General features: G+C 42.6%; 1 protein-coding gene across 2 annotated transcripts in view; it reads left to right on the plus strand.

Annotated features, from left to right (window-relative positions):
- The window catches only part of NEK8 (NIMA related kinase 8), a 59,932-nt gene that overhangs the window by 19,113 nt on the left and 28,593 nt on the right, over window positions 1-12,226 (plus strand). For both annotated transcript variants that reach the window (XR_010792544.1, XM_066599555.1), the window contains exons 5-9: window positions 465-670; window positions 4,557-4,636; window positions 7,532-7,719; window positions 10,669-10,816; window positions 10,975-11,051. Coding sequence is in view for 1 of the 2 variants with exons in the window: in XM_066599555.1 (XP_066455652.1) it covers window positions 465-670; window positions 4,557-4,636; window positions 7,532-7,719; window positions 10,669-10,816; window positions 10,975-11,051 (699 nt within the window). In the remaining variant the exon portion in view is untranslated. The remainder of the gene's footprint in view (window positions 1-464; window positions 671-4,556; window positions 4,637-7,531; window positions 7,720-10,668; window positions 10,817-10,974; window positions 11,052-12,226) is intronic.

The raw sequence follows: 12,226 nt of genomic DNA on the forward strand, positions 1-12,226 counted from the left end.
CATTATGCAAATCATTTTTCTAGGATTTAAGGTTTCTGAGAAAAGAACTATCTCATGTATCGCAGATGTTTTTCCCACTTAGAATAGGGGTGCACTTACTTTTGCACTTAGCATTGAATAATCGAGTTGCGACGCCTTTACTTTTCCTATTTAGGACCTAAGGAATGGTTGTGCCAAATTTCACATTTGTATGACACAGGGAAGTTAGAGAATTAGTAGTCAGTCAGTCAGTAGTAGAAAGTTCTGAAAGAAGTGTCTGCAAAACAATGCTTATTCAGGTTGGCTTCATTCTAACTTCTTGAGGTGTTCCTATCTGGTGATTCACATTTTCAGCTTTTAACGTACTGGATTCTTGAAGTGACTGTGTAATGTATTGGGCTTGAAGTGGTTGCTGTAGATATCGCCATCTTTTTCTCTTTGTAAATGTTCTCCTGGGTGTAATAAAAACTACTTTGTGTATACAGAATTTACCTGCCTTGGTGCTGAAGATCATGAGCGGGACGTTTGCCCCAATATCAGACCGGTATAGCCCTGAACTGCGACAGCTCATTCTTAGCATGCTCAACTTGGACCCTTCCAAAAGACCACAGCTCAATGAGATCATGGCTCATCCTATCTGTATACCTGCACTTCTCAACCTATACAGTGACGTTGGCAGTGTTAAAATGAGGTTAGTAGAGTGTACTCCAGTTATGACCGGCACTACTTACGGCCTATTTACACGCAACAATATCTCGAAATTCGTTCAAATGGGCAAAAGTGAGTTTATTGTTTAGTTTCAGCCTGCATAAAAGTAGTCCTTAGGTAGTCTGCTTTTCGTTCTGTTTAAATGGCATTCGTTCAGTCTTTGAAGGACTTGAGGGGAGGGGTGATTGTTTGCACAATGATTACTTGTTTACTCATGCCAGCAGAAGAGAATGCCTTTTCTTCGCACTGATTAAAACCTGCTGGCCAGAGTTTGCCTCGTATAAACACACGTCCACCTGAGCAAACAACATAAACAGAGTTTACTTTTAGCTAATGAGCGAAATAGAGAGGATTTCAAGCGATTATCTGTACATTTTAATATTCAGCATTTTATGCAAAAAAGTCATTATTTTATTCGGCCGTTCAAACAATAACCATTGCATGTAAAAAGGTCTTAAAACTAAGATACAGCAAAAATTAGTTCATTATCTGAAGATACAACATAATACTGAACAAATAAGTAGATGTGATTTCTGCTGTCTTTATACTTAAAGGGATTGTCCACAGGATAGGTTATCAACAATCAGTGGTGGTCTGAAGTCGGGGTTAATCAGCTGTTCATCAGTGTGCAGAGCAGGAAGCAGACAGCTCAATGAATTGTGCAGTGGCCCAGCATGGTATTGCAGGCTCATCTCCTATTCAGCTCAGTATAAACTGATGAGTATACCAAAGCATTATAGAAGCAATTGTATTGTGAAGTCAATTAATCAATAATTTACATGTGTCCCAAAATGGGTCTATTAAAATATACGACTCTACTTAGAAAGAACACTGCTACATTGACAGAAGAATAGAAGCGGTTTCACTGCTGGAAGGTGGCCACATATCTTTTATTCCATGAGATGGGCAAAAGTCGCAAAAGAAAAAGCTTAACATAAATTTAAAACATGAAAAAAAAAATTGGCAGATTTTCAGCTTTTTTTCCATAGCCCCACCACCCCCACCACCCAAAACGGGGCATCGCAGATATGTGCTTAAATGCAGCCTAGTCTAACGCCGCAATTTTCAAGTGCTGTCTGCTCTATTTTGCTGCGTTTTTGAGCTTTTCAACTCCCCCAATTACCCATGACCATGATGGGGTCCATTAAAAACCGCTGTCAGACTCAGTAACCTGCGGCCGAAAATGGCGGTATAATCGCGGCAAAACGCTGTGATCATAATCGCGGCATTTTGCCCACGCTGTGTGTGAGAGTGGCCTTAATCACTGTATTCTATGTAATCCAGAACAGTCTATAGAAATGAAACAAGTTTTCTAAACTCCAGATCTGCTTATGAATCTGCTTACCTCCTCCCACCACTTAGTGGTTGTGCTGGTGTGGGGAGTGGGTTGTGTAGGTGGTTGTTCTCCTCTTCATATGCCATGTATATAAGGACAGCTGTGATGGGAATTACTATTAAGTACTCCTTCGCCCGGTTACATAACCTTACATTTCTATAATTAATGTGAAATGACTTTGACTTAAACACATCACACTTATTACATGACACAGCCTTCTCAGAGTTGTCAGATTCTCTAAGCTACTGATTTTATAAGATAACTATCTAATGCTTGCCTTCCACACCAGGCTCCCCTCTGCAATAAACAGTAAACTCATATCCACAGGCGGATTTTTGCAGCGGAGTCCGGAGTTGGCGTCCGGCTCCGAAATTCCGCAGCGATAACTCTCCATAGCATGCCATGGAAAATGATTTCCGCTCGCGGATGAAAAATTGCAGCATGCTCCATTTTACTGCGGTTCCCGCACAGACGGCTTCCATTGAAGTCAATGGAAGCCGTCTAATCTGCGGTCTAATCTCCGGACGTGCCGCAGATTCCGCAGGAAAGGCAGGAATTTGAAAGAAAAAAAAACGTGCTCTGCATGTACGCCAGTCGGCACTTCTGCACACATCCGCAGTACAGAACTTCAAGACACGGACAGGTATGCGGGGTCGCCGGGCACGGGCAGATTCCATGCGGGATTCCCCATGTGGAATCCGTGCATGCTCCTGGAGATGAGGCCTAAGGCCCACACTTATCAAGAATGGTGTCATTGTGTAAGTTACAGGTAATCGTATTTTATTATTTATGTTGGGACAGATTTATGACTACATTTGCCTCCTTTGATAAATCTACCACTACATACATCACTGCCTGATACTACACGTTACTCTGATTGGCCGGTGCTGCTAACATGAGTAGCACTGGCCAATCAGAGCAGCATGTAGTGTCTTAGACTACTGATCCACACTGCGCATCAAATAGAGAAACAGTGCAGCTATCTTGGCTTATCCAGGATCGGGGGATCATCGTAAGATCCGAATGAGTATGAGCATTCATGACGATGATTGCGCAGTGTAACTGGAACAACAATTAACCATTAATAATTAGTTTTCCTTACTGAAAATTAATCTGAGGGCTCTTTCCCACGAGCGTATATACGGCGACAGCATTTATGTTTTTACGCCTGCTCCATATAAGCGCCTGAATGGGCTTTTTTTCCCCGCGATCATGGCCAGCGTTCTCTCACGCATTCACAAAACCGCGAGCGTTGTTTTTAGCAAAAAAATACGCCGCACCCCTAAAAACCCTCGCTCTGCCAAAATCCTCGGGATGCCTTTCAATGCCTATATAGAGGCACCTGTAAGCTTTTTGCAGTGTTGGACGCTGCATAAATGCCTCCCTCTCCCTTCTCTTTCCCTGCTCCCATAGGAGTCTTTAGGCCCTGCCTGCATATATTGGCCAAAACATAGTTCCAGAACTATGTTTTGACTGAGCTTATATGCGCCGGCCACGCATATATTCATTTTTTTGCACTGCCGGCGTATTTACGCTTTGTGTATTTGCCCATGTGAACGGCTGCATTAGACATCAATGCTTTACATACGCGGCTGCATTAGACATCAATGCTTTACATACGCGGTGTATATGCGCTCATGGGAATAAAGCCTGACGTACATAAAACTGATTTCTGCTGTATTACTGAGTACCATATCCTCCTATATATTATCACTGTACATTATTACCCTTACTTTCATATAAACAAACTAAGTTCCTGTTCACATTTGCCAAATGGAGACTTCAGCTCAGATCAAGTACAAAACCCTGGGCAAAGTGGCACTGCATGTTGCCCTATTTTATCCGAAAAGAGGCTGGGCGGCATGACAGATATCCTACAGATCCCATCAGAGTCAATGTACTGCTTCTATCATATGTAAGATATTTATGAGAATGGTAAATGTCCCACTTAGGTCGGGAGCACACTACTGTATATTGGCAAAGGTTTTGCGTCTGTAATACTGAAGTGCGTCCCGGCCTTTCCCCAAGCCTCCTGACCCCAAACTCTGAACACCATAAATTTCTATGATGCTCGGAGTTCTGATCAGGAGGCTCACAGTCAGGTTGGGATGCACTTCCATGGATGCGGCCAATATACAGTCGTGTACTCCCGGCCTTACAGACTAAACATTTTCAATATCCGCCATCATTAATTGCTGCTCTGAAATAATTGCTATGTTTAATTGGGTTTATTGATCTAATCGTGTTCCAGATATGTAGAGCATCCCCTGACTTGCTCCTTCTCTAGTAATGGATCATAAATCTTGGTATTGTGCACTACTACATGCTGCTAGGTTTCATCCAAATGTGGGTGAGACATCTGAACAGTGCAAAAATCTGGATGTGTCACTTGTCTCAGCGGCCTGTGTTCTCAGACAACAGCTCGAACATTCAGGTTCTGCAGGACCAAATAGTTATTCATTAGGGAGTCCAAAAGCGTTTCCCTTTATAAAGTCTTGCAATCTTAATGAACAATCTTTTCTCTTCTCTGTAGGGTGGAGAAGCCTCTGGCAGCGATGCCTGCAGTAAGTCGTGGACGGCCAGCTGGCCGGATCCCCAGCGCCAGATCCCGCGGTGAGGATTTCCGAGCTGGGTGTTCGTTATATTACATTGCTTACAAGTGTTATCTTGGAGTAATTATACGTAGATCGGTTTTATATCTGGTTTAAAAAAAAGAATCAACTCTTTGCTGTACTACAAACTCTTGTTAGAGAGAATACCGTTCTTCCGAAAAGGTCATCAAGGAGATGGCATCTGTTTTTTGGTACAGTGTAGTGTAATTAGAGCTTCTTCACATGTTCAGGATTTGGGGAGGATTTTACAGTGGATTTCATACTAAAATCCTCCTCCGCTCCGCTAACATTTCACCTATCTGCTAACATGCATTTGAATGTGGTTTTGTTACTCCAGAAAAAGTCCTGGTGGATTTTTGTCCACGTTGCTGTGAAAAATAATCCACAAGGACAACAAGCATATTCATTCTTCATGTAGATTACATAGTAACATACGTCATGACACTTGTCCATCCAATTCAGCCTATTACCCTCCAATGTTGATCCAGAGGAAGGCAAAACAACCCCAATGAGGTAGAAGCTAGAGATGAGCGAGCATACTCGCTAAGGGTAATTGCTCGATCGAGCATTGCCCTTAGTGAGTACCTGCCCGCTCGGGAGCAAAGATTTGGCTGCCGGCGGCTGGCGGGGAGGAACGGAGGGGAGATCTCTCTCTCCCCCCTGCTCATGGCCGCAACTCACCTGTCACCCGTGCCGGCAGCCGAACCTTTTCTTCCGAGCGGGGAGATACTCGCTAAGGACAATGCTCGATCGAGCAATTGTCCTTAGCGAGTATGCTCGCTCATCTCTAGTAGAAGCCAATTAATTTTCCCCATTTAAGAGTTTCTGCATGGAAAAGTCACAAATTGGCGCCACGTGAAATAGCACATTGGATTTTGCCATACGCAACATTACCTGAGCTTGAAAGACCATATAAGTGCAGACCACTATTTGTCATCTGCCAGCGACATTAACCAGCAAGTTAGGACTCGTTCACATCAGCGGTTCAGTTCACTACCTCCGTTGCGGATGAAATGGTGCAGCATGCTGTGCTATTTTACCCTGTAAAAAGCCATAAGCCCGGACAGAAACCAAGCTGACTCCATTATACTTAATGGGGTCCATTTGATGCCGTTCGGATCCTTTATAAGAAGGATCTGTTTGGGCAGGGGGTTGCTGTTTTCCCACTACCCTGAGTGCTGATGTGAACAAGCCCGTACTAGAGCCATGGTGACACTGTCAGGGTTTATGTGCAGATTACTCTATGTGCCAAAATCCTCACAGGATCCTCTGTGTATGTTAATGGGGTATTTTGTACCCTCATTCATAAGCTTGGAGGAATACTGAATCGCTGCAGGCTTTATAATCCATAGCATGTTCATTATTGTGGATGATGCACAGCAAAGTTTCAAATGTTAGCCTCTATTGTAATTTGATGAACTATCTGCGTGCAGGTCCGCTGCAAAAAAGATTTTCTGTAAAGTCGGTGTCCTGTGAATACAGTCTAAAAAGTTTTCCCAAAAGTCTTTCAAAATTATGTAGTAAGTGTATCGAGATATAATACCGTCTACATGTTTGTCTACACATTTGTAAAGAAAACTGACGCCACTCTAGTTATGTGAGGTTACCAAAGTCGATGCTGCTTCCTGAGTGTGATTAGTTCATTTTAGAGCAACTTCTCTGCAGCGCCACCTATTGGATGGCATCTTTCCTGCAAGTCAATGTTAGACTCTTTATACAAGCCTTATAACAATGATTAGGGGAAACCAAGCCAGAATCCATACACAGACAGCTATTTCGGGGGGTTTTCCTTCTCACCGGTATGCAATAGATTTCTGACTTGGCTAGGGAGAGCTCTTTGACATAGATCAGGAAAGAAAATTGTTTCTCCTTAAGGAGAGCATGTTCTATCTTATTTGCATGTTTCCCAGAGGAGCATGGATGGGCTTATAAGTCTCCTCACAAATCTTCTAGGTGATTTCCTTAAAGGGATTCTGTCACTAAACAAGAAAAATTCTATACTTCTCTATTCCTCCCCCATCAGTCTACTTACCAGATCTTCACCTCCCTTATCTTCTCCTGTCTCCTGCAGTCCAGGGGGTCATTTCACCTCCAGCTGCCTGATTCTTCTCCTTCCTGTGAGGTTATGTACATTTGGTTGGCAGTCTTCTGCCTGCCAACCAATGAACGTTACGTCACAGCTCACAGGTCAGCAGGGGGACTGCCTATCTTCTTCAGTGATTGTTCAAGAGAGCTATCTCTGAAATAGATTATAATTCCTTCCTAGGCAGTGAAGCTACAGCACAGGGATGTGACCTTCACTGACCCAGCCGGAAGGAATTTGAGATATGCAGCCCTCATAACAAGCTGGTCCCAGTCTGCAGTGAGCTGATCTGGGGCACTGGAGAAGCTCAACCAGGAGAAGATGTGATAAGGAGACTGACAGGGAAGCAATAGGTAAGTTTAGATATATATATATATATTTTTTTTTTTAATGACAAAACCCCTTTAAGGAGAACCTATTCTCTTACCAACCCCCGGATCATCTTATACATAGTCTCAGCACTGGAATATAACTTTCTGGTTGGCCATAATTCAGTCGTATTCCAGCCTATGCTTGTTTCTTTGTGTTCTTCTGATGCAAACACTCTGAATTTATGTGCTGTTTCGTGGAAGCTACATATATATCAATTGTCATTAATGTGAAGATGCTATCAGTGCGCTAATGAAATGCTGCTACAGATTGGCCATTCATTAATTTAACATGACAGGTGCCTATTATGGAGCCAACGGCAGCTCCGTGCAGCACATTCCATTATTTCCGATTCTCACCGGGTTTGCCAGGACATGTTGTGCTGGAGCACACCGCTCGGATGTTCAGTTAATTGTCATGTTTGTGTTGATTTGTTACGATTAGGTGGACGTGCCGGGTATTCTACCGCTAAGCCAGGTATCCCTCCTCCTCTATCCTCTGTGTACACTTGGGGAAGTGGGATCAGCACTCCTCTCCGGCTCCCAATGCTGAATACAGAGGTGGTCCAGGTGTCAGCGGGACGAACACAGAAAGCAGGAGTCACCAAGTCTGGGAGGATTATCATGTGGGAGGTGAGAGTCTTTGACTCTTGACAGACAAGAAACTTGTATCTGTTTTATGGTAAAAACCAAGCAAATAAAGAATACATAGTAAAGTGGAAAGGGAAGTTTAGATGAGAGGATTGTCAGCTAGCCAGGCAGAAGACGATGGTTGAGGAGGTCACTCACTACCTGGATCTACAGTAGGATATGATTTATTTCATTATCCTCTAGGTGGTAAACTTAGCATAGTTTTGGCAACTATTAAAAGGGTTGTTCCAAAAAGACAACCCCTGCACATATGCCCTATCGACATCTTGAGTGGAGGACCCAGCTTTATGATGTCGATGGCTGTTCTGTAATGCTACATTGGAAGTGCCTGGCTGGCCGCAGCTTTCCCTACAGCAAATTACGCTGCTGGATGAGGATGACTTGAGCGGACTACTTACTGAAAAGTGTTCTTTCTGATGGGACAGCCTCTTCAACCTCTCCTTGGCCTGCACCATACTATTACGTCCTTAGGTCCAATCTCTTCTCAGTGCAGGATTCACTAAATCATCCCAAACAGATGTCTGTCCAGTCTCTGTTTGAAAACTTCCTTTGAAGGAGAACTCGCCACCTCCTGTGGTAACCTGTTCCACTCATTGATCACCCTCACTGTCTAATATCTAGTCTGTGTCTCCACCCTTTCAATTTCACCCCATTGCTTCTAGTCTTTCCTTGTGTAAATGAGAATAGGGCTGATCCCTCTGCACTGTGACAGCCCTTCAGATATTTGTAGACTGCTCTTAAGTCTCCTTTCAACCTTCTATTTTGTAAGCTGGTTCCTGTGAAGCGCCATAATAGTACAGCACAGAAGGAAGCTAGGCGAAAAGTGGGTTGCCACTGATATGTCTTGCCATATATATGTATATACAGTCATGAGCAACAATAAGTCCACCGTCTTTGAATTGTATGATTTTATATATCGGGACATAAAAAAGTCATCTGGTCTTTAGAAGGTTTTAAAATTAGGTAATTACAACCTCAGGTGAACAACAGATGACAGAGTACACCGTGTCATTATTTATTTTACAAAAACTAGGCCAAAATGCAGAAACAGTGCGTGAAAAACTAAGTACACCCCATTAGTCAATAACCTGTAGAACCACATTGAGCAACCATTAAGTTTTCTGTAGGATTTTTCCGATCTCACATCGTTCTGGAGGAATCTTGTCCCACTCTTCCTTACAAGGTTGCTTTAGGTCATTGAGGTTTGTGGCCATTCATTTATGTGCAGCTGTCTTAAAAGGGGTTTTCCAAGGTTGTTGGGGGTAGTGGGGAATGCAGTCTACAGAAAAAAAAGAAAGACAATACTCCCCCTCCAGCTGCCGCGATGCTCCCCCGCCACACTCTTCCGGTTCTCTGCTTACTAGTTCTGCAGTGGTCACGTGAGTTGTTTACAAAAAGGTGGTCTGGCACGACGGTGAGTATACTTATTTCATAACGTTTTAGGCATGGGGAACCCAAAAGTATGTAAAAGAAATAACTTGGAAAACCTCTTTAAGGTCCCACCACAGCATTTCAGTTGGGTTGAGGTTTCGACTTTGACTAGGCCATTGCAAGACCTCAATTATTTTCTTTTTTTTTTTTCAGCCATTCTATTGTAGATTTACTGGGGTGGGATCACTGTCCCCATTGCAGGACCCAGTTTTGGCCAAGCTTTAGCTTTTGGATAGGTGGTTTTACATTTGGCTCTAGAATACTATAGTATGCAGAGAAGTTCATGGTTGACTCAATGACTGCAAGGTCCCTGGGTCCTGCTGCTGCAAAGCAAGCCCAAATCATCACCCTCCACCACTGTGCTTGACAGCTGGTATATGAGGTATTTGTGTTAATATGTTGTGTCTGGTTTTTGGCCATAACGTCCACTTTGCAAAGCCGTGCTGCCATGTTCTTTTTAGAAAGAGGAGGCCTTCCCCTGGCAACTTTTCCAAACAAGCCAAACTTGGTCATTCTTTTTCTAATCGTACTGTCATAAACTTAAACATTTACCATGCTAATGAGGCCTTTAGAATCTGAGATATAGCTCTTGGTTTTTTTTGCAATTTGCCTGAGCCTTGCACGGTGCGATCTTGGGGTACATTTGGTGGGAAGCTGTCTTGAACGTTTTTACTTGTGAATAATCCTTCTCTGTGTTGAATGATGGTCTCCAAATTATTTGGCCTTATAACCCTTCCCAGATTGATGGACAGCAACAATTGCTTCTTTAAGATCATTGCTGATGTCTTTGCTCTTTGGCATTGTGTTAAAATGTTTCTGAATGCTCCAGACCGGCATTTGATTTGCAGCACCTAGTTACTACTTACCCTCTTAATTCCTATGGAAGCAGTAAGGGTGTACTTAATTTTTTTCACACACTGCTTCTGCATTTTGGCCTAGTTTTTGTAAAATAAATAATAACACATATAATTTGTCAGGTGGTGGTGTCCATCTGAGGTTGTATTTATGTAATTTTAAGACCTTATAAGGACCAGATGATTTTTTGGGTGTGTTTTTAGTTTTTCTCATGACTGTATATATAATATTGTAGTTTGATTTTAGTAATGAATGATTCTGCAGTGATTGATTCCGTGGAGATTTATTGTATTAATACACATATATAGAACTAATGCTATTGTATGACTGCTGTGTGATTCATCAGAGACCTTGATGCTTTTCTGCAGCATTAATAGAAGAGCATCTTTTTTTCTCTAAATGCATTTATGATCCAGCTTATTGAATTGCACTTGTCTTTGTACTAGAAAAAGTCAGTGCAATTTAATTAAAGGGGTTGTCAAAGTATAAAAAAGTTCCTTTTTTATATTTAATAGCATGCCCCGTCATTTAAAAAAAAAAACAAAAAAAAAACTTAGTATACTTTGACAACCCCTTTAAGTGGATTCTGGTTCTATACCGCTCTTTTAACATGTCCTTGTAATATTTTTTTCATTGTTCTTTTAGGCACCTCCGATTGGCACGGGAACTCCTTCTCTTCCTGGCTCTATGGAGCATGCACAGCCTCAGTTCATTTCACGCTTTTTGGAGGGCCAGTCTGGAGTTACCATCAAGCATGTGTCCTGCGGTGACCTGTTTACTGCCTGTTTGACAGGTGCGGATGGAAAAACTGGAAAATCATTTAGATGCAATCTATATGACTTTCTAGCGGGCTTCATGGACATAATATTGTGGTTGTCATTCACTTGGGAAACTAGAAATAAGAAAATGAAATGTAAGTGATTGTTTTCAGGCTTTCATCTCTCTCTCCAGACAGGGGTATCATCATGACATTTGGCAGCGGGAGCAACGGTTGCTTAGGACATGCCAATTTTAACGATGTCACTCAGGTAAGATTTATTAACTGTGGTGCCTGAACTTTATTATAATGTTGATTTAGCTAAATACACGAAAGGTCACTTACTGGTGCATCCGCTGCGCCCTTCCCATTATCTTCCCTGGAAAGGACAGCGGTTTGTGGAAACATTTTTTTTGCAAAAAAAAAAAAAGCTCTTTCGGGAAAACGCAGTGACAGAAACTTATCGGAACTGGTGCAAGGAAAAGCTGGAGCCGATGCTCAGAGCAACCTAACAGATTCCACCCTTCTCATTGTTCAGACACCTTTGGAGAATGAAGGCCGCTACCCAATGAGCCATTAATCTATTTTTCCTTGGGAACCAATTTGATAACATTTTTCGCCATGTCCTCCGCCAGCCTTTGCCCCAGCTTGCTTCTATTCATTTCAGCCTTGTCTACCAACTTCTCCTTGGCAGTTATGTATAAGGAGCAACTGTAATTCTGTGACTTAACTGATGCTGTTGACCATAGGTTTTTGGATAGACGTTTGAGTTATAGATAGTACTACCTAAGTTTTTTTTGGTAACCTGAGTAACAGCAGAGCCGTTTACCGCTCTAGGATTCCTCTTATGGAATAGTCCCTATACTCCAAGGGCGTAACTATAGAGGATGCAGGGGATGCGGTTGCACCCGGGCCCAGGAGCCTTAGGGGGCCCATAAGGCTTCTCTTCTCCATATAGAGAGCCCAGTACTATGAATAAAGCATTATAGTTGGGGGCCCTGTTACAGTTTTTGCATTGGGCCCCAGGAGCTTCAAGTTACACTTCTTCTATACTCCTTAGTTGTCCACATGGCTGCACCTTACATCTCCTTCCTCATTTCTTTCTACCACCCTTCCCATGCTTTGCATTCAGACAACCATCTTCCATGATCCCAAATTCCCACTCCCATCTCCAAGATTTTTCTCGTGCTGCATCAGTTCTCTCGAATTTGCTATCCTGGACAATCGGATTGAATGCCAACATGCACTTTTTTAAGCATGCCTTTAAAAACACATCTTTATAGGCAGATCTGTCATATTTTATAAATGAACTCCTGTCCTTTTATCACCATTATTCCTCAGAACCTCACCCCTTCATATCCCCCACACTCCTTCACATTACTGCTCTGTACAAGCACTTTTCCCTTTTGTGTCACCTTTGTTTTCTGATAGATTTTAAGCTCTTGT

Source organism: Eleutherodactylus coqui, chromosome 4, assembly GCF_035609145.1.
Source record: "Eleutherodactylus coqui strain aEleCoq1 chromosome 4, aEleCoq1.hap1, whole genome shotgun sequence".
Lineage (NCBI taxonomy): Eukaryota > Metazoa > Chordata > Amphibia > Anura > Eleutherodactylidae > Eleutherodactylus > Eleutherodactylus coqui.